Below are 19,516 nucleotides of genomic sequence, written 5' to 3'. Positions count from 1 at the left end.
AATCCTAGGTAGTTTCAAATTAATGTAGCATTTTTGTGACAGCAATAGTAACTTCTGTCATACAGTAACATAAGGACAACCCAATGAAATCATTTTAAAAGGTAAATCTTGAATTAAGAGAATTCTTATTTCAATGATCCCACACTGACCTTAATGTTAAATTCTAGCATGCATTAATACCCCATTCTTGTTATGACTCACCTTTCCATGTCAGTCTTTCTTGGTAGTCTATTAAAAACATAAAAACATTATTTAATGTTATATTACATTTTAAATATTTAGGTATACGTTCATTTGCATCTAGTGAGTTCTTATAATTAAATAACAATTAAATTTAAGAGTCACTACTCTGCCATTAATACACCACATACTTTGGTAAGTGTGTTTCAAGAAGTTGTGTAGTAATTCTCCATCTTCATAAAACTAAATTTATCAAGTTTCACTGATCAAAAAGTTAATTTGATAGCTCTAGAAATAAGAGTTGCCTACTATACATATAACAGGTGAAAAATAAATAGCATCAATATAATATCCACCACTATGTGCTACCAACCTGCCTAAAATTGGAATTAAAAGAATCAACTTGAAAGATGAAATACTGTTGCTTCTCTCCTGAGCTAGCCAATATGGTTATCAATACAGGAAGCTCTTGCCATTCATGGTCGATACATTCTTGAGATCATCATGAATGGCAAAATCCACAATACTGGGGAGTGGGCGATGTTTCTGACACAAAACCACATTATCCGTATAAAATGATGTAATAGATTAATATTTACACACAATAATGCAATAAAAACATGTAATATCCAAAATTTTCTGATATGGAATCACTGCAAGCTTCCATTTCCCTTTCAGCTTTCAGGCTTCATTACTAGAGTGAAATGAAAAAGCATCACCACACTGAATCATGTGTTTGGGCTGGTACAGCCCAGCACCTCACGAATATGTGAGATCATGGATAGTGAAACTACAAATGGCAAGGGCTTCCTGTAAGTACTTTTAAAGACCCCCAAAAACTGTAGCTCACTAACAATCCTCCAGAAGATAGGACAAAGACCAAGTAATTCTGCACACCTGGTTACAGAGCTCTTGCGACTTTGTCCTCACCCACAACTACTTCCAATTCGGAGACAATTTCTATCTTCAAGTCAGCGGCACAGCCATGGGCACCTGCATGGCACCACAATATGCCAAGGTCTTTATGGCCAGGGCTCAACAAATAATGTAATCTACTCACCCGTTGCAAGTAGATTATAACCCGGAAGAGCCAGCGCAGAGTAATCTGCGCATGCGCAGAGCCGCACGAAACCCCACGGCTGGTGAGCAGAGCTCGCCGCCGCTTGGCGAACAGAGCTCGCCGCCGCTTGGCGAACCCTGTTTATGGCTGACCTTGAACATTTCCTCAGCTCTCGCCCCCTAGCATCCTTACTCTACTTACACTACATTGATGACATCATCATACAAACCCGGGGGAAAGAGATCCTTGAAGAATTTCACAGGAAGTTGAACAATTTCCACCCTACCATCAACCTAAGCCTGGATCAGTCCACATCAGAGATCCGCTTCCTTGACACTGCAGTACAAGTAAATGATGGACAAATTTCTACCACCCTATACCGGAAACCTACCGACCACTACACTTACCTTCATGCCTTTAGCTTCCATCCCAGACACATTTCTCAGTCTACTGTATACAGCCAAGCCCTAAGATAGAACCGGATTTGCTCCAATCCCACAGACAGAGACAAACACCTCCAGGACCTATTCTACATAGAGCATTCATAAAACTGAAATACCCACCCAGAGAAGTGAAAAAAACAGATCGATAGAGTCAAAAAAGTACCCAGACAAGAACTACTTCAAGACAGGCCAAAAAGAGAAAACAACAGAATTCCACCTGTCATCACCTACAGCCCACAACTTAAACCCCTTCAATACATTATCAACAATTTACAACCTATCCTGGAAAATGACCTGTCACTCTCAGAGGCCTTGAGGGAAAGGACAATCCTCGCTTACAGACAATCCCATAACCTCAAACAAATTATTTCCAGTAACCACGCTACACAGCTCACCATAATCATCCAGGAACCCACCCCTGCAATCTGCCCCAGTACCTACTCTGCCCACACATCTACACAAGCGATTTCATCAATGGACCCAACCACATCAGCCACCAAATCAGAGGCTCATTTAACTGCACATCCACTAATGTGATATATGCCATCAAATGCCCCACTGCCATGTATACAGCCTCTCTCCAAGTTACGAACCAAACACTTGGCTGTAACTCGATCTCTTCATAACTCGGACCCCACTGAGTTACATAGCAACCGCACTGTTCGTAAGCACGGGTCGCGTTTGTAACTCAGGGACCGCTTTTACTACTGCTCCCTGGGAGGTTTGGTCGTAAATGTGAATGGTCATAACTCGACCATTTTCAACTCAGGCACTGGCTGTACTGGCCAAACTGGACAATCTCTATGGGAAAGAATTAATGGACACAAACCAGATATTTGAAAGCAATACACAAAAACCTTTTGGAGAACACTTTAATCTGCCTGAACACTTATTAATGGATCTCCAAGTCACCATTTTGTTTCAGACCAATTCCACAAGCCAAATACACAGAAGGTTTAGAACTTAACTTCATTTACAGCAAATGGTATGAACAAGGACATTGGTTGGCTTGCACACCACCTTCCACATCCCATGACTTAATCTACCAACCAAACAATGGAGGTGCTAATTGTTCTTATTAGCCTGTTGTAACTATTTGAACCATCTACTCACAATTTTTTTCTCTTTTCCCCCCTCCTTTTCCCCCCCCCCCCCCCACTCCCTCCTCGCCCCTTCGCCTTCCCTTATTTATTCTTGGACCTGGACTTCTAATTCTCCTGTAAATCTGATGATGTGGGTTGTGCCCACAAAAGCTCATATCACCATCTACATGTTTTGTAAGTCTTTAAGGTGCTATTAGACTATTTGTTGTTTAAGTTTTTCCTGTTACAGATTAACTTGGCTACCCCATGAAGTTTTTTAGTTAATCTTATGTAGGCCACTTAATAGACAAGTATAACTTTTGGCCCAAATGATATGAAGTGAATTAGCTGTGTGAAGATAGCTCCGCCTCCCATCTCATTATTCACCTCCAAAATCTTCCTCAAAACTCTTTTGTCATGCTGCCTATAAAAACCTTTGCCTCAGGTGGCCATTAGTATGAAGAGACCACAGCCTATCATGCTGAGCAATGCTGGCTCACAGTTCAACTCCCCCCATCTATTTATAATAATGTATTGTCTCTTGTTATGCTTAGACCGTAACTCTCTCAAAGCAGGAAGCGTGCTTTGTTCTATACTTGGAAGGTAAATTTTGTCAGAGAACTAGACATTTATACTTCATGATGGACACTTAATCCCAAGGGAGATCTTCCACCTACACTAGCCAAATGTACAGAACTTGTGACATACATTGAAAATCTAGGACATTCACATTTAGTGCGATCCTGGATCAATGAACCAATGTATTCAAGCAATCCTAAATCTGACAATTTTTGTATTAATCGCATGAAGTAGCAATGTTGGGCTTCCCATGGTATACACAGTGTGCATCGTGCAAATATTGTGATAATAGAAGTGACTGAAGGTGCGAGGGCAATGCAAGAGGTTAGAAGAAGTTACACTGAGTACATTTTACTGTTAAAGCCCTAAAACTCAACTAAACACACACTAGACACTGAACTAAGATACTTTTGTCCTTTATAGATTATAAATCTGTAAATAGGATTCAGAGAGTGTCAAAACATCCACAAATGTGCATCTTCAAAACTAGCTGAAATTCTCAAGTGGATGGATATGGCATGTGTAAGTTAATTATGGAAATACAGTGTATACTATTACATTCAGTAATTATTGTTCAGGACAGAATTAGGGGGTACAGAATTCCCATTTGGCCCCATAAATTACTTTTTTCTCCCATGCCCACCTACACCATCCTGTGAAGTTAATCAGATTAACTCAGGAGAGGTACTGTAGAAGCTAAATTAAACACATTGCCCAGATTTAAATTCACTCCTTGTTTGTGTTTTCATAGCATGCACTACAGCAACCAATAATAAGAGGAAACAAGATAACCATAGACTAGTTTATTCTCATTTATTAAAGAGCTTAACTGAAACGTTCGAACTTTTAACTTTAATGTAGAAGAAAATGTAAATGCTTCCCAAACAAAACAAACTGTTCTCAAGCTTTTTTCTCTGGTTTCCACCCTTTACGCCACTTGACAGATCCCCACGAACATTTAGCAGGGGATGTACAGGCACAAAGCCTTGTAAGGTCTAACTTGCACCCTGGGGTGCAAGCTTCGGGGAAGGACAGCTCTGGGCACCCAGCCACCTCCCCCTCCCCCCTAGAGGCAGGGAGCGGGGCGCCGAGCGCGGCACTCACAGGTCTGCCAACACCGTCAGCTCCGCGTAGGTCCGGTGCAGCAGGAAGTCGATGAGGGCGCTGAGCCGGTAGCCGGGGCTGGCCGCCGCCGCCGCAGCGCTACCCGGGGCCGGGGGGGCCGGGGCCGAGGTAGGGCCGCCGCCAGCTGGGACCAGCTGGTTGCTCTCCAGCTGCACCGGCGCCATGGGGGCGGCAGCGCTTCACCCCAGGCAGGAAGCGCGCGGGGCCCCGACTCCCCCCTCCCGGATCCCGACCCCGCGGCGGCTGCTCCCTCTGGCCCGGCGCAAGCGGCCGCGCTCCGGCAGGAGGGCGCGGGGCGGGAAGGCAGCGCTGGGAGCCTCCGCGGGGCTTAGCGACCGCTTGGCGCAGGGGCCGTCGCCATGATGGTGGGGGGGGGGGGGGCACGGCGAACCGGAAGAGAACTGCTGCTGCGGACCGGAAAGAGAACCCTTCCGGCAAGCCCCGTTCCAAACCCCACGGGGCGCAGCCGGGCCTGTTCCCTCGAGACAGCGCGGGCTGGGGGCGGGGCTAACGCGCAGCGGCCACTGAGGAGCGGAGCGGGGGGCGAAGGGAGCACGAGCTGGCCGGGTGGGCGGAGCAAGCAGCTGGGGTGGGCGGAGCGTCGGAACGCAGCCCGGGAAAGTCCGTAGCTCAGCTGAGCCGCTCCCCCTCGTCTGCATTAGCCACCCGTGGGGCAGGCGGCAAGGCCTGGGCGGTAGCAGAGAATTGCATGTGTGCGTGGCAGAAACCGCAGCGGGCCAGAAACCGAGGCTTCCCCGGCACAAGCCGGGTGTGAAACACACTAAGGAGACGCCAGCGGTGAAAAGTGCAGCCCACGACCTTGTGCTTAGCGCTTTCCTCAGTGGCGTCACACCTAGTCATTTCTCACGGGGGGGGGGGGTTGCAAAAGCGGGTAAGCTTGCAGAAGTAATAACAGGCAAAAGAAAAATATCTGCCAGCTGTTGGAACAAACTGCAGGTTGAACCTCTCTAATCAGCAGGACCGGACTGGTGCCGAACCAGTGATTTTTGGGGGAGGTCAATATTGTCTAGCAGCATTACCAACACTTCCATTGCTTGGTGGGCTCTTAGAGGACATTTAGGGGTAAAGTAGAGCTGAATAACAGCACAGAACTCTGAGAGGATGGACTGGTGGCTGTAAACACACTTTATGTCCATGAAAAGTGGACATCCTCCTAACTAACATCAAGGTGGGACCACGGAGCATGCTGGATTCTAGAGAGGTTCAATCTGTAGTGAAAATAAGGAATAGTAAGTAACTGGTTTCATTTTCCAAATGTATTATTCAAGTATTTGTGTTGCTTTACTGTCATAATTAAATTAAATTATTTTACAAGATAATGTGCAAAACCAGAGCACTGATGGGTAGTTATTTTTCATTTTAGTATTGTGCATTTCTAATGTGATAGAATTCTTTGAGTACAAAAACATAATAATAGAAGGAGAACTATATCACTAAAATAAAAGTAAGAAACATCACAGCTCTATGTCTTATTTCAAAGCGTACGGAATTTTATTCCAAGTACAATGCATATAGTATTAAAGCAGGATATTATACGAATTGAAGATGTGAGACTGAAACATTATCTAAATTATATTCTTTTGTACAATAGACTTTACTAAATTATACTTGATAGTGTATAACTGAATGTTTTCTTTTAGAAAGTAGGCAAGCAAGAATAATAATTTTACTATATATTTTAGAAATGTGTGTTCATCTGTCTGCGAGTCCCTTTATTCAAGAACTCCTCCTAAATGGTAAGAACTGGGCGCACCAAATTTGGTATTCAGCTTCCTCCTATGGAATCTCCAGCCTTAGAGGTTTTTAAGGCCAGGCTTGACAAAGCTCTGGCTGATATGATTTAGTTGGTCCTGCTTTAAGTAGGAGGTTGGACTCAATGACCTCATGAAGTCTCTTTCAGCTCTATGATTCTATATGAAGAAGAGAGGTGAGTAAAATGCCAGCAGGTTCACTAGGGGAATCTGGGCACAGAGAAGGAGCAAGTCCCCCCAGTGCCAGTCTTGAAACAGCAGCTGATGCAAAATGAACTTCTCTTTAGGCTGTCTAGTTGAATGGCTCTCAGCCTTCCCAAACTACAGTACCCTTTTTAGAAGTCTGATTTATCTTTCATGCCCCCAGATTCCACTTAACTTAAAAACTACTTGGTTACACAATCAGACATAAATATACCAAAGTGTGTCAGCTCACTATTATTGAAAAATTGCTTCCTTTCTCGTTTTTAAAATATAATTATAAAATCAATTGGAATATAATTATTGTACTTACATTTCAAAGCATAGTCTACAGAGCAGTATAAACGAGTCATTATATGACATTTTAGTGTGTACTGACTTCACTAGTGCTACATAGTCTTTTGTAAAACTAGGCAAATATCTAGAATAGTTGATGTATTCTCTGGAAAACTTCTGCATACTCCCAAGAGTACAGGTATCCCTAGTTAAGAACCACTGATCTAATTCTACTGGAAACACCTTTCTCCATGCACCAAGATTCTGGCTGCCTCTTGTGTGGGAGGCAGAAGGAGAACTTCCTAGTACTTCTTCAGCCATTATACACTCATGAAAGAGCAGATAGAATCTGGTCCTTTGGTGGTTTCAAGTTTCTTTTCTGTGGAGCACAAACGGTAGGCTGAATGTGGCCAGTTGTTGGCCCACCAGATTCTGCAGATTTTAAAGTTTTATTTAAAAGAAATGTGTTCCTAGCCTGTTTGGCTGTAAAGAAACTCTAATTGATTGGGATTTGATGAAGCTGTTTTGCAATTGGATAGTGCAAAAAAAAAAAAAGCATTTTCTAAATTTTAACATTTTCCTTTAGATTGAGAACAAGGATAATTTTTAGTCCAAAGAGTAGTGTTGTGGGGAAGGGCAGTTGTGTTACAGAAAATCATGCACATCTGAAAATAGTTTTATAGTGTAAATGTTTCCTCAAGCCAAAAAAAAAAGGTTACTACACTGTTGTAACATACACTGTATGTGTCATATGAGGAAATGATTGAGCTTCCAATCCTCTTCTTTCTTAGGAGTTTTCTTTTTTTGATTGAAAAGCAAAGCAATAGCAAAGCTATTTCCTTCACTTTACCTTTTAAAAGGAGATACTTTCTGCAGTTGCAGAGGTTCAAAGCAAGACTGAAACACAGGCAAAAAACTGGTATCTTTTTCAGCATATTTAGGACAAGTGAAAGAGCACTCACAGCTCATTTTAAGTAGCCTTCGGAATGCAGTATAACACCAATGAGTTCACTCATACTTAATTCACTTCAGTCTGTTATTTTTAGAAGTCATCATGCAGTTCAGCAGTACTCAAGCTCATATCTTTTTTGTAATGGATGACGCTGCTCTACTTCCCATTTTTATTTATAATTAGCTTATCGACTTTGCCTACACACAAATGTTATATTAATTTAACAAAACTGGTTTAGAATCAGAATTATATAAGTATAAGCCCCTTGTTAAACTCTCTTAAGAGCCTAGTACATCAGTTGTCTGACAATGGGTCACAGTTGAGTGGGCAGTTTGCAGTGAAGTATGGGTTTAGACATAGCCACTAGCCCATGTTGTCCCTAGTTTGATGAGTAGGTGGAAAATGGTGTGAAAATAATGAAGTGCTTAGCACTCTTAAGTTACAGAATACCAGCAATGAAGCTAGCGCTGTCACTTGCTAATATTTTGTTCAATAAAAAATTGAAAATGAGAATGCTTGCACCACTAGAAATTCATGTCAGTCATGGGGAATTTGCAGATATATACAGAAATGTATAAGGCAAAAAAATTAGGTATATATCACCTAAAAATTTGGAGCATCATTGGGTCTGAATATCCACCCACATGCATCTTCTGATCCCTGTTCTGTGTGTCTGCTTCCATCAGAGAGGATCTAGTTAACTTAAAAGTGAAAAAGCCTGCCAGATCTATTAGCAGAACACTGACCCGTGAAAGAGCAGTTCCAAGTGATAACGAAGTCATTAAACAGGCATTTGCCAACCCCAGGTATATACTGTTAGTTTTTCAATTTATGGTGTTAATCTACAGGACTTTAGTTTAAAACTTGCTTTAAAAATATTTCATTAGTGTGTTGCTAAATATTATAAAATCACACCTCTAAAAAATTATATTCATCCTACCCGGTCTGCTGTCAGGCCTTGGGGCACCAGTTTCATAGTACTGCTGAGGGCCCTATAAATCTAAGAATGGCCCTAGCAATGATTGCCCTATGTTTATATGAGGCCGTCACTTCAAAAACTGGAAAAACAGATGATACCTTTTCCAAGCTCCTGTCCCAGAAAAGCAGGAGATAAGGGGCAATGATTCTGATTTTTTCACCAAGAGGGTTTCCAGAAAGACACAACCCAGCAAGTCAAGGCAGCAGAGCTCCAGAACATGGAACAACTACAACAAGGGGGCTTGCTGCCTCCTGACACTTAGTGATCCATCACAAATGTGAGGACCAAATAGGTCTTCTCTTCCTGTATCTCTCACTGTCTGGCAGGGAAACAGGCAATGGACAGCGGTTCTCAATCTGTTTACCATGGTGAGCCACACATGCTGCTCTCTGTGTGTTATGTAGGCCTCATCCACACCATAGAAGTGCTACCTATATGGGCTTGAGAATGTCACATGGGCTACAGTTGTGTGCTGATTGAGCTGTAGGTTGCGAACAATTGATCCAGAGCTGTTGTTTCCCCCTTCTCTTATGATGATTTTTCCTAGAGTCAGCACCTATATCTGTCTCTGATTCTTTGCTCCAGCTTTGTCATAAGATGGAGCATTTGCTCTAACTTGTGCTGCTGGCAGGGACCATACACGAGTGGCAATAGCCCCTCCCATTCCCTGTCTCTGACATGCTGCTCCCCATCTCAACACTCCTCTGGCATCAGCCAGAGACTGCAGGCCAGGAGGCACAGGCATATAAAACAATCCGTCTGCACTCTGGACCCTCCTACTCTAGGGAATCCCCAACAGGGGATTATAGGTTGTTTTTGCTAAATAAGCAGAACAGGGAAGACAATCTGCCACAAAGTATTGATTTCAGTTCCTTGAGACTTTCGAAATAATGTGTTTGGTCCTCAGGCTGAAGAGATTGATACCAGGACAATAGATATTAAAAACAAAACAGAATATTAAACACAAAGTGCCTTGATTTTACTCTGTTACACAAGTATAAATCCAGATAATACAGTTACTATGGATCTACACCTCTGCAACAGCACAGAATCAGGCCCAAAGTACTGGAATAAAACAATTAGGATTGAAACAAAACCCAGCACAGATAAGATTCTACCTAAGAGCTGAGATGTCAGCCTGAACTGTGCCATCATTTCCGTCCTTTCCCCCCCATGTAACTTGTCTGAAAGAGAAGCTCTCAACTAATTACTATTATCTGTATTATGGAAATGTCTATAGGTCTCAATCAAGGCTGGGACCCAGTTGTGCTAGATACTGTATATGCACATGGCATTGATGCACAATCCCTGTGGGGATATCTCCAGGGTGGGATAAATGTATGACTAGCTAGTTATTTTGCATGTCTGTTTGAACTACAGTATTTTTGTATAAGGGGGATGGATGCAGGAGTTAAGAGCCTGGGTCATGAGGCAACAGTAATAGGGCCAGAAGGTGCACAGGACTGGCACCAATATATTTCTCATAGCCTCAGCTAAAGCAGCATTTTCCTGCCAGAAGGCGTATGGAGGGAATCTGGAAAAAGACAGCTTCATTTAAAGTAAGAAAGAAAGAAATTAATTAGGAACAAACCAAAGGAATGAAAGCAGCCAGGTGGATAACAGTGACATCTGAAAAAGTGATGTCATATGCATCTGACGAAGTGGGTCTTTGCCTACGAAAGCTTATACGCCAATAAATCTCTTAGCCTATAAGGTGCCTCAGGACTCCTCGTCACTTTTGCAAATTCAGACTCACACAGCTACCCCTCTGATATCTGAAAAAGTATAGCACATTATGAACTAGTAGAAGCAGCAAAAAAAGTGAGTGAATGGAGCTAATTTACTTTAGAAGCAGTAAGACAACCCTGTGATCTGCTTATGATGGCCCAGATGTTGAAAGGAGGATCTGCTACAGCTGGTGGCAAAGAAATCTTGATATAGGACAACAGGCTTGTTATATGGAAATTTAAAAGGAAGGAAGTTGGAGAAATGAACAAGCTGTAGGCAGCAAGATGGAATATATTAGCTACAGTTAAAATGAGAAAAGAGAAACAATCCATGGCTGGTCATAATCAAGAGTTAAAAAGACAAATGAGAGTGAAAGCTACTTAAACTAGAAATTACACTTCTGGAAGACTACAGTTTAAACGAAATTTCTAAAAGGTGCAATTTATAAAATCTATCACCAAAGCCAGGGACCTAGAAACATTTGTATTTGTACTACAGAAATCACATTTTCAGTCCAATGTGTTTTAAAAAATCTGAATTTAAAGGGTTACAGCTAAGGAAAAAATGGTTTAGAATTTCTGGTCCCTGCTAATCCAGGGATGTAGGTCTCTGTAATTGCTGTTTTGGCCTAAGAATAAAGTGGTCAAGAGTCTGATTGAGAAATGTTTGTTAATCAGGATGACTAAAATTCAAGAAACACAAAGATCTTCTAGGGCCTGATTCTGCATTCCACGCACACCCACAACTATTTGCCTCAGTAGGTGCACAAGGAAGAAACAGGCTAGGTCCTATGTTACTACCAAGATTGCCCTGCTGCTGTGCAGGAGCAGATGTGACAAAGCATTTCTAGGATTGGGTTAGGAACTAAGCTGATGTTTAAATGTGCGATAATTATTCTTTTAAATCAACAGTTCTCAAACTATGAGGCAGGCCTTCCCAGGGAAGTGTGGAGATGTGCCAAGGGAGGGACAAGCTGTGTGCTTTTAAAAAAAAATTTAAGGGCTCTGGCTGTCAGCCCTGGATGGCTGGAGCATGTGCAGATGGGCCAGGCACACCTGAGAAGTGGGGATACAAGGGACAGCCAGAGCCCTGAAACCCAGGCTCAGGTTCTGCCTCCCACCCTGAATCCTTCACTGAGAAGCAGCCTAGACTCAGAGTCTCCTTCCTCCTGGCCCCCAATCCCTCACCTGGGGCTCCGGCAGTTCAGCCCTGTAATGGCAGCAACAGCAGAGAAGTAAGGGAGGCAATGGGGCACTAAGTCTGCTGTGAAAAGTGATATTAACAAATATCAGTGTTCCTATTGCCACCCTTACTTCTGTGTTACTGTTGGTGCAGCGTTGTCTTCAGAGCTGACAGCTGGGCTAGTAGCTTCTGTTCTCCAGTCTACCTTAAGATTTGGGGGGTGGTATATGTACTGGGGGAAGAGGCATAAATAGCTAAAACACAAAGAAGGTGGGCCCCATGAAGTAAACTTAAGAGTCGCTGTTCTAACAAATGGGGATCATGCAGGTTCCAGAACTGCTTATGCTTTTATTCACTTGGAGTATGTCTACACTGCAGAGAAGATCGAAGTTGCTGCTGTCAATCTTCCAGGGTGTGAATTAGTGGGTCTAGTGAAGACAGCACTTCTCTCTTTCTTTGAAACTTCAGGGGGACTTATTAGGGAGAGCTGGGATAGATAGAGAAGAGGAAGTACAGATTCAGTGGTGACTGCGTAGAGACAAATAAATCCATGTAATATAAAGAGTTTAAAATACAATTACGGTAAAATATCAAGAACACTAAAATAACAATATCTAGATGCAGGGGCAGTGCCAAGTATTGTGAGATATAATGGTAACCTGGTTTTACTTTAATATTCCAGCTTTTAGGTTAGATCTTCTACTATTGCAGGTCAAAGAGTGGTGTGCAGGAGTTCTCTCGTGTTTCCCTAGGTCAGTGGATATCAGCCCACCATACCAACTTGTAGGGAAAATGTCGGTTACTCAAGTCATGGAGCAGATATGGCTTTCATCTGGTCATTTGCAAAAAGGACATTGTACTCACAGCTGTTAGACAAGTCATAGGAATGATGCATAGGGTCGTCCTTACCCATATGCAGAGTACACAATTGTGTAGGGCACCTGAAAGTTTGGGGCACCAATGGGTCTTAATGTCCACCCACCCACTTCTTCCTGTGCCACCATCAGATCAGTGTTGTAGATATAGCCAGTTGTGACCGAAGCACTTAGTATGGGGGGAAGCATGCCACATGTGACAGACATGTGCAGGATCTCTAGAACTTGAAAGGTGAAACCAGACAATAACTACAGTGTTTAAAAAATCCAACACCATGAAGACAAATACATTTATTTGGGCACTAGCTTTTGTAGGTTAGAGCCCACTTTGTCAGATGCAACAAAGTGGGATCCAGCCCACGAAAGCTTATGCCCAGATAAAGTTGTTAGTGTTTAAGGAGCCACAGGACTCCTTGTTTTTGCTGAAACAGATTAACACAGCTACTTCTCCGAAACTTGATACAGTGTCAAAGGAAGTCAGACAGGACAATGATAAAAGACAAAAACATGTTGTCAGCTATAGGCAAACACTTTTTACAAAGTGATCACTCTACATCTGACCTGTCAGTCCCATCCTCAAAGGAAACCTGAACAGCACTTTCTAAAGACAAACAAGGAACTTAAATTCATAAAGTGCTACCAGACCATTTGTTGTTTAAATCCATAACTCTGTTAAACACTCAAAATCATGGACTGAATAGAGACATTGGATTTATGACTTATTACACTAATCTATAACCCCCACTAATCAACCTTTTTGTCCGGTTTTTGATTGCAGAGGTGTTAATGGGCCACTCTACCTTGAATGCACCTTTAGAAGCTTAAGGGAAATGATCTGTTTCACCTTGTATGTAGCTATGGGATGTTGGGAATGCCTTTCCAAGACCTGAAGAAGAGCTGTATGTGACTCAAAAAAAAAAAAGCTTGGTTCTGTCTCACCAACAGAAGTTGGTCCAAATTATAAAAGATATTTCTTCATCTACCTTATCTGTGTAATACCGGAACTACAGGCTGCCATTACCCTGAGAAAAAGAGATACATTTTAATATCTGTAACAGTCTACTGATTTGCTTATATATGGACTGAGTTTCTCCCTGCCATTATCCAAGTCCCACTAAGCCTCTCCTTAATTTTGTAACTCATTTTCTCTTTTAACTACCTTGATCATTTATAAAGCTACTACTAAAAATGACCTACATAAATAAATCAAATTGAATGACTAAATTATGAGTGAGAGAATGAATGTGTGAGTGTGTGTAGGTGGATGATATAAAGGTCCAGACTGGTGATACCAGCAGGAGCTATAATTTCATACGCTGTCACCATCAGAGCACCAAGAAAAAGCAAGGACAATTAGGGTACATCTACATAGGGGAAAAAAAGCCCATGACACTTAATTCCTTCTAATCAGCCCAGCCACGCAGTTGCTTATTAAGCCCTGAACAGTGAGCTTCAGAGCTTGATTCAGTGGACTTAGGGACACTCTGCAGAGCTAAAATTAGCAGTGTAGAAATTTAGGTTCGCACTGGAGCCTGGGCTTTGAAACCTGATCCAAGTCTGATCCTAAACTTTTAGCCTCCCACCTCCAAGCTTGAGCCTCATGAGAATAGACACCAACTTCCTCTCTAGCCAAATGGTGCTCAACCTCCAGGCCCCACCTCCAATCCATTCTTTCTCGCAAGTCCCCACCTCTTTCCCTCTGCTCCACTCTGCCCTGCCCCCACCCCACCTCACCTCTTCCCATTTCAGCTCTGCCCTCTTCCCACCCCTATTCCACCCATTCCCCAAGCCCCTGCACTCAACCCACGTGTAGATTATTTTATTGCTTTTAATATGTTTTCTCTGCAATGCCTTCACCCTAAGAATAACTCTATGGGCTTAGAAAGAACTGTGTGGTAATTTTTACTTGTGGACTGTTACACAAGCTATAGCCTCAGAAGAGAAAGCAAACTGTAGATGAATGCCTGCTAAGGCAGTCTAACCCACTGGGGAACTGGACAACCCCATCCGCCCTCTCCCCACACAAGCATAATCTCTATCCAGGGGCTACAAAAGTACTGGTAACACTACATTTTTTGGCAAACTTAGCAGTTAGCTGACAGGAGCATTGTATCTAATTCCTATATGAAAGAAAAAAAATTAAATAAATATTAGACCCACTCAGCTCTAACACTAACATATTCTGACATCTTATGGCAAGTCACTTAAGGGACACTGGTTAGCTTTAAATTTTTAATGTATAATCTTATTTTATTACTAATTCTGTGGAGAGAGAGAGTTCCCGTCAGGACTTCTGGGCTGTATCTCAGCTCTGGAAGGGGAGTGGGGTCTAGTGGGTTATACCAAGGGGTAGATACATTTCAGCTTTATATAAGAACATCAGAATGGCCAGACTGGGTCAGACAAAGATCCTTCTAGCCCAGTATCCTGTCTTCCAAAAGTAGCCAATACTAGGTGTTTCAGAAGGAATAAACAGAAGAGGCAATCATCATGATCCATCTCTTATTGCCCATTCCCAGCTTCTTGCAAACAGAAGCTAGGGACACCATCCTTGCACATTCTGGCTAGTAGCCACTGATGGACCTGTCCTCCTTGAACTTATTTTGTTCTTATTGGAACCCTTGTAGAGTTTGGGTTTTCCACCCTCTCCTGGCCAAGAGTTTCACAAGTTGACTGTGGAAAAAAATTGTTTGTTTTAAATCTGCGGTCTATAAATTGAAATTGGGTCAACTTCTTGTGTTGTGTTATTGAAGGAATAAATAACATTTCTTCAGTCTATTTTTCCACACCATTCATGATTTTCTAGACATTTAACATATCCCCCCATCCTTTAATAATTTATTTTCCAAGCTGAAAAGTCCCAGTTTTGTTACTCTCTCCTCATTTGGAAGCTGTTCCTTGCCCCTAATCATTTCTGTTGCCCTTTCTGTTCCTTTTCCAAAATAATATATCTTTTTTTTAGATGGGGTGATCAGATCTGCATGCAGTATTCAAAATGTGGGCATACAAAGACTTTACATAGAGGCAATATGGTATTTTGTCTTATCTAGTCCTTTCCTAATTATTCTCAGTGCTCGACAAATAATACAATCGCCTGTGGCGAGTAGATTGCAACCCGGAAGAGCCGGGTTCAGGCGATCTGCGCATGCACAGAACGAGCTGCGCATGCGCAGATCGCTGGACAGTGTGGCTGGCGAGCGGGGCTCGCCGTGGTTTGGCGAGCCCTCACTATTCCCAATATTCTGTTAGATTTTTAGTTTTTAGACTGCCACTGCACATTGAGCAGATGTGTTCAGGGAACTGTCTACAATAATTCCAAGATCTCTTTCTTGCATGGTAACAGTTATCTTGTATCTATAGTTGGGATTATATTTTCTATGTGCGTTACTTTCCACTTAACACTTAATTCCATCTGCCTTTCTGTTGCTCAGTCACCCAATTTTGTGAAATCTCTTTGTAACTCTTTGCAGTCAGTTTTGGATTAGTCCCCGTTCACCCCTTTTTCAAGAACATTTGTAAGTATAACACAGTAATCCAAATGCAAATCCCAGCAGCACAATACTCATTCTACTTCCCCCCCCCCTTTCTTTTAAGTGGAGCACCTGGCAATGTTTTCATGCTGATCTAAGGATCCTTCAATTACTGGAATGCCCAGACTTTTGTTATTTTTAATCTCCCTGCCTTCCTCTTTTTATAACAAACTCCCTGCCTCAAAAGCAGAGCTGAAACAACTCAAACTCTATTGCATTTATGAACTGACTCTGGAGTCGGCATGAAGCTTTAAGCAGACCTCAAGTGTTAAATCCAGGGGGTTCAAACTCAGGAGGAGGGCTACTGTCTCCCAAACCTCCCATAAATAGTGCCCTAGCCTATATGTCAGTGGTTCTAAAACTTTTTGGCCCGTGGCTCACCCAGCTCAATGAAGATGTTTCAACGGACCACCAGCTGCTAACAGAAACTCACCATTAATTGTATAATTACTTCTGAGCCATTTTGCTATTGCTACAGCTAGGGAGAATGGTTTAATTTAACCAGTGAGAAAGGAAATATTAATGGAAAGAATTAAACAGATTAAGCACTTTAACTTTCTCATGTTAGTTTACTAAACTTCATTTTAAATAAAGTAAAATATTAATTTATGTCCAATACAAAAGCTTTCACCATTGTTGGTAGTTATGGCAGGGGTGGGAACCTTTATTGGCCACAGTCCCACAGAAAAATCAGTTGGGTGCCACACAAGTAAGAAGCAAAAAAAACCACCCTCCAAAACCCGCAACGCTCACTAATGTGACTGTCATCTGAGACACCTCATTCCCCTGGCACTCCAGCCCCATGGTGGGGAGCAGGGAGGACTGAGGTTCAGGGCTTCTCATAGACCACATTAATTCTTGTGGGGTTCTGGGGCTACTGGATTTTGTAGATCTCCCCCCCCCAGACTCTGGGGTGAGAAAAAATGAGGGGTTCAGTGTGCAGGACATGGCTGCCAGTGAGTGAGATAGAGATGGGGATGCAGGATCTGGATAGGAGGTGGGGTGTAGAAGGGGGTGAAGGTGGGAGGTATGGGTGGGAGGTAGGGTGCCGGAGCAGACTCGGAATAGGGTGTCTGGCTGGGGAGAGGGAGCAGGAGCAAGGGAAGGTGCAGAATCTGGCCAGGAGCCAGAGTTCAGGAGCAGGCTGGGGGTAGGGTGTCTGGCCAGGAGGGAGGGTGCAGGAGCAGGGTGGAGATGCAGGGTCTCCGCAGGGGTGTGTGTGAGGGATTGAGAGTGCAGTCTTACTTCTTTTTGGCCTTTTGGCCTGGGCACTTACTTCCTTTTGGCCTTGCACCGCTCCCAGGCATCGATTCCAACCAATGAGAAGTGCAGGAAAAGCCTCCAGGAAAAGCGAGTCCCTGTGCTGCTCTTTCCTCAGCTGGGGGAGTGGCAGGGTGCAGAGCCGCTTCTAGCTCCACCTCTTCCCCACCCCCAGCTCTACCACCCCCAGCCCAGCAGGAAGCCATGCTGGTGCTCCAACTTCGTTGTGGGCGGGGGGGGAGGGGGCGGGGCTACGCTCGAGCCACAGATCATCTGCAAGGCATCCATGGCCCCCAGTTTGAGAATCCCTGCTGTATGTCAGCCTCACAGCAAAATGGTCAAGCATTATCCTTTTATCAACTACAATTGATTAATAACATAGTAAAAGCATCCTGATTGGTTAATAACTTAGACTGGTTAATAATGAAATCACAATGTTTCAATATCATGTGCTGCAGAGCCACAGGAGACACAGTAAAGAGCCATTTGCAGCTTAGAGGCCTCAGTATTATTATCACTGATCTAAACCAACCCACTGCTGTGTTTGAACTGAAGTGATTATTAAACTCCACTTAAAATGGTACATTATGTATTTTGTTTCTTTAGATCAGGGCTATTCAACTTTGGAAGCCCCAGGGACCACAATGATACAGCACATGCCGAGGGCCGCAGCTTAAGTGTGGTTGCACATACATGCAAATATATGCAAATAGTTCCTTTCACACTGATGGGCATGAATACAAAGATTAAGGCAAGACACATAGGCCCCATTTAAGTCAGTTCTGCTGATATTTCTAAAATGCAATATTTATCCGATTTCCACCCATATGACAGCACTTTTAATGAGCAATGACAGTCCAGGAGCCTAACTACTAAAACACATATCAACAGAAGACCATTATATTGACTACTTTTTTGTTTTGACTCCCACTTGCAGGCCATGTGTTGAGCCCTGCGTAAACTCAAACTGCACCATGGGCTGCAAACAAATGGGCCGTGGGCCACATGTTGAGTAGCCCTGCTTTAGAGGAAGAAACAAGGCTTGCTATTCCTGGGAATGATCCAGGAAAAAGAGCTGCACATCCACGTTTTTTTGGCAGAGGGGGAAGGGAGAGTGTTGGGGCCATTTTTCCAGGATAACCAAGACTGGTAGAGGACAGAATGTGGCAGTGGTGTAATAGGCATGCTGTTGGAGTCAGCGGTGCTGGTCCAGGGCAGTTTATCACACAGAGGCCAGGTCTACACTAGACCCGGCAGGTCAGCTTAAAGTACACAATTCCAGCTATGCAAAATCCATAGCTGGAGTTGGCTTACCTTAAGCTGAGCCTTGGCAGCGTCCACACTGCAAGAGACTGATGGGAGCAAATTCTTCTGTTAGCTTCCCTTATTCCTGCAAAAGGAGGAGTATTGGACACCAGAGGGAACTGCCTTCAGTGTTCAATTTACAGGTCTATACTAGACCCACTAAATCGAATGCCAGAAGATCAACCTCCAGAGCATCGATCTTCTGGTAATATGGATGTGCCCATACGCTCAGAAAAATACTTGCATGCTGGCTGGCAGTGTTCAGAAAGGAGCTATTGCAGCAGAGCATTTTAAGGCACTCAGGGTTATTGGCCAAATAATGACACATCCCCTCATGGTTCTGCGTTTCATCTCAGAACATGGCAGGAACCTAGTTTGTAACTTGACCAGCTTAGTTATGTAAAAACTAAAACTAGTTGTCATTATGCTCGTATCTTGCATTAATTCAAGTTAGCTAGCTTGAGTGAAGACTACACCGTTTTTCACAGCAGAGTCATGTCCTTCCACCAATTTGACAGTTTTGCTTTCTACTGTAGCAGGCAGTTCAGGAACCCTACGGTAGAGGAGTGTATAGATTTTATTTACTTAGTGGAACTAAAGGAAGAGGTTACAAGTTGGAGGGAGAAAAATTATTCTCCTTAACCTCGTTAGAGGTTAAGGAGGTAAAAAGCAAGCAAAGGGCTAAAAATTGCAGCAATGGAGGTTTAGGTTGGACATTAGGAAAAACTTCTTAACTGCCAGCCTGGTTAAGCACTGGAATAGGTTGCCTAGGGAGGTTGTGGAATCTCCATCACTGGAAATATTTAAGAGCAGGTTAGACAGACATCTGTCAGGGATTATCTTGGTGCTTGGTCAACTGGACTGGACTGGATTGGACTTCATGACTTTTTGAGGTCACTTCCAGTTCTAGTATTCTATTATTCTAAAATCACTATGCAAAGGTTGGCATAGGAGCAGCATAATACTGTGCCACAAGGGAGATTTATC

General features: G+C 43.0%; 1 protein-coding gene across 2 annotated transcripts in view; it reads right to left on the bottom strand.

Moving 5' to 3' along the window:
• MED14 (mediator complex subunit 14) overlaps nucleotides 1–5,012 on the bottom strand; it is a 58,044-nt gene extending 53,032 nt beyond the window's left edge. The window contains exons 1-2 of one of the 2 annotated variants that reach the window (XM_075913119.2): nucleotides 4,449–5,012; nucleotides 202–228 (exon numbers count right to left, since the gene is read on the bottom strand). In XM_075913119.2, coding sequence (XP_075769234.2) covers nucleotides 202–228; nucleotides 4,449–4,633 — 212 coding nt within the window. In that variant the 5' untranslated portion in view covers nucleotides 4,634–5,012. The remainder of the gene's footprint in view (nucleotides 1–201; nucleotides 229–4,448) is intronic. The other variant, XM_075913110.2, reaches the window with a different exon arrangement.
• Between the last annotated feature and the right edge of the window lie 14,504 nt (nucleotides 5,013–19,516).

Source organism: Pelodiscus sinensis, chromosome 1 (assembly GCF_052426305.1).
Source record: "Pelodiscus sinensis isolate ZL-2025 chromosome 1, ASM5242630v1, whole genome shotgun sequence".
NCBI lineage: Eukaryota > Metazoa > Chordata > Testudines > Trionychidae > Pelodiscus > Pelodiscus sinensis.
Note: the sequence above shows the minus strand (reverse complement) of the source record. Positions and strands in the feature narration are given on the sequence as shown.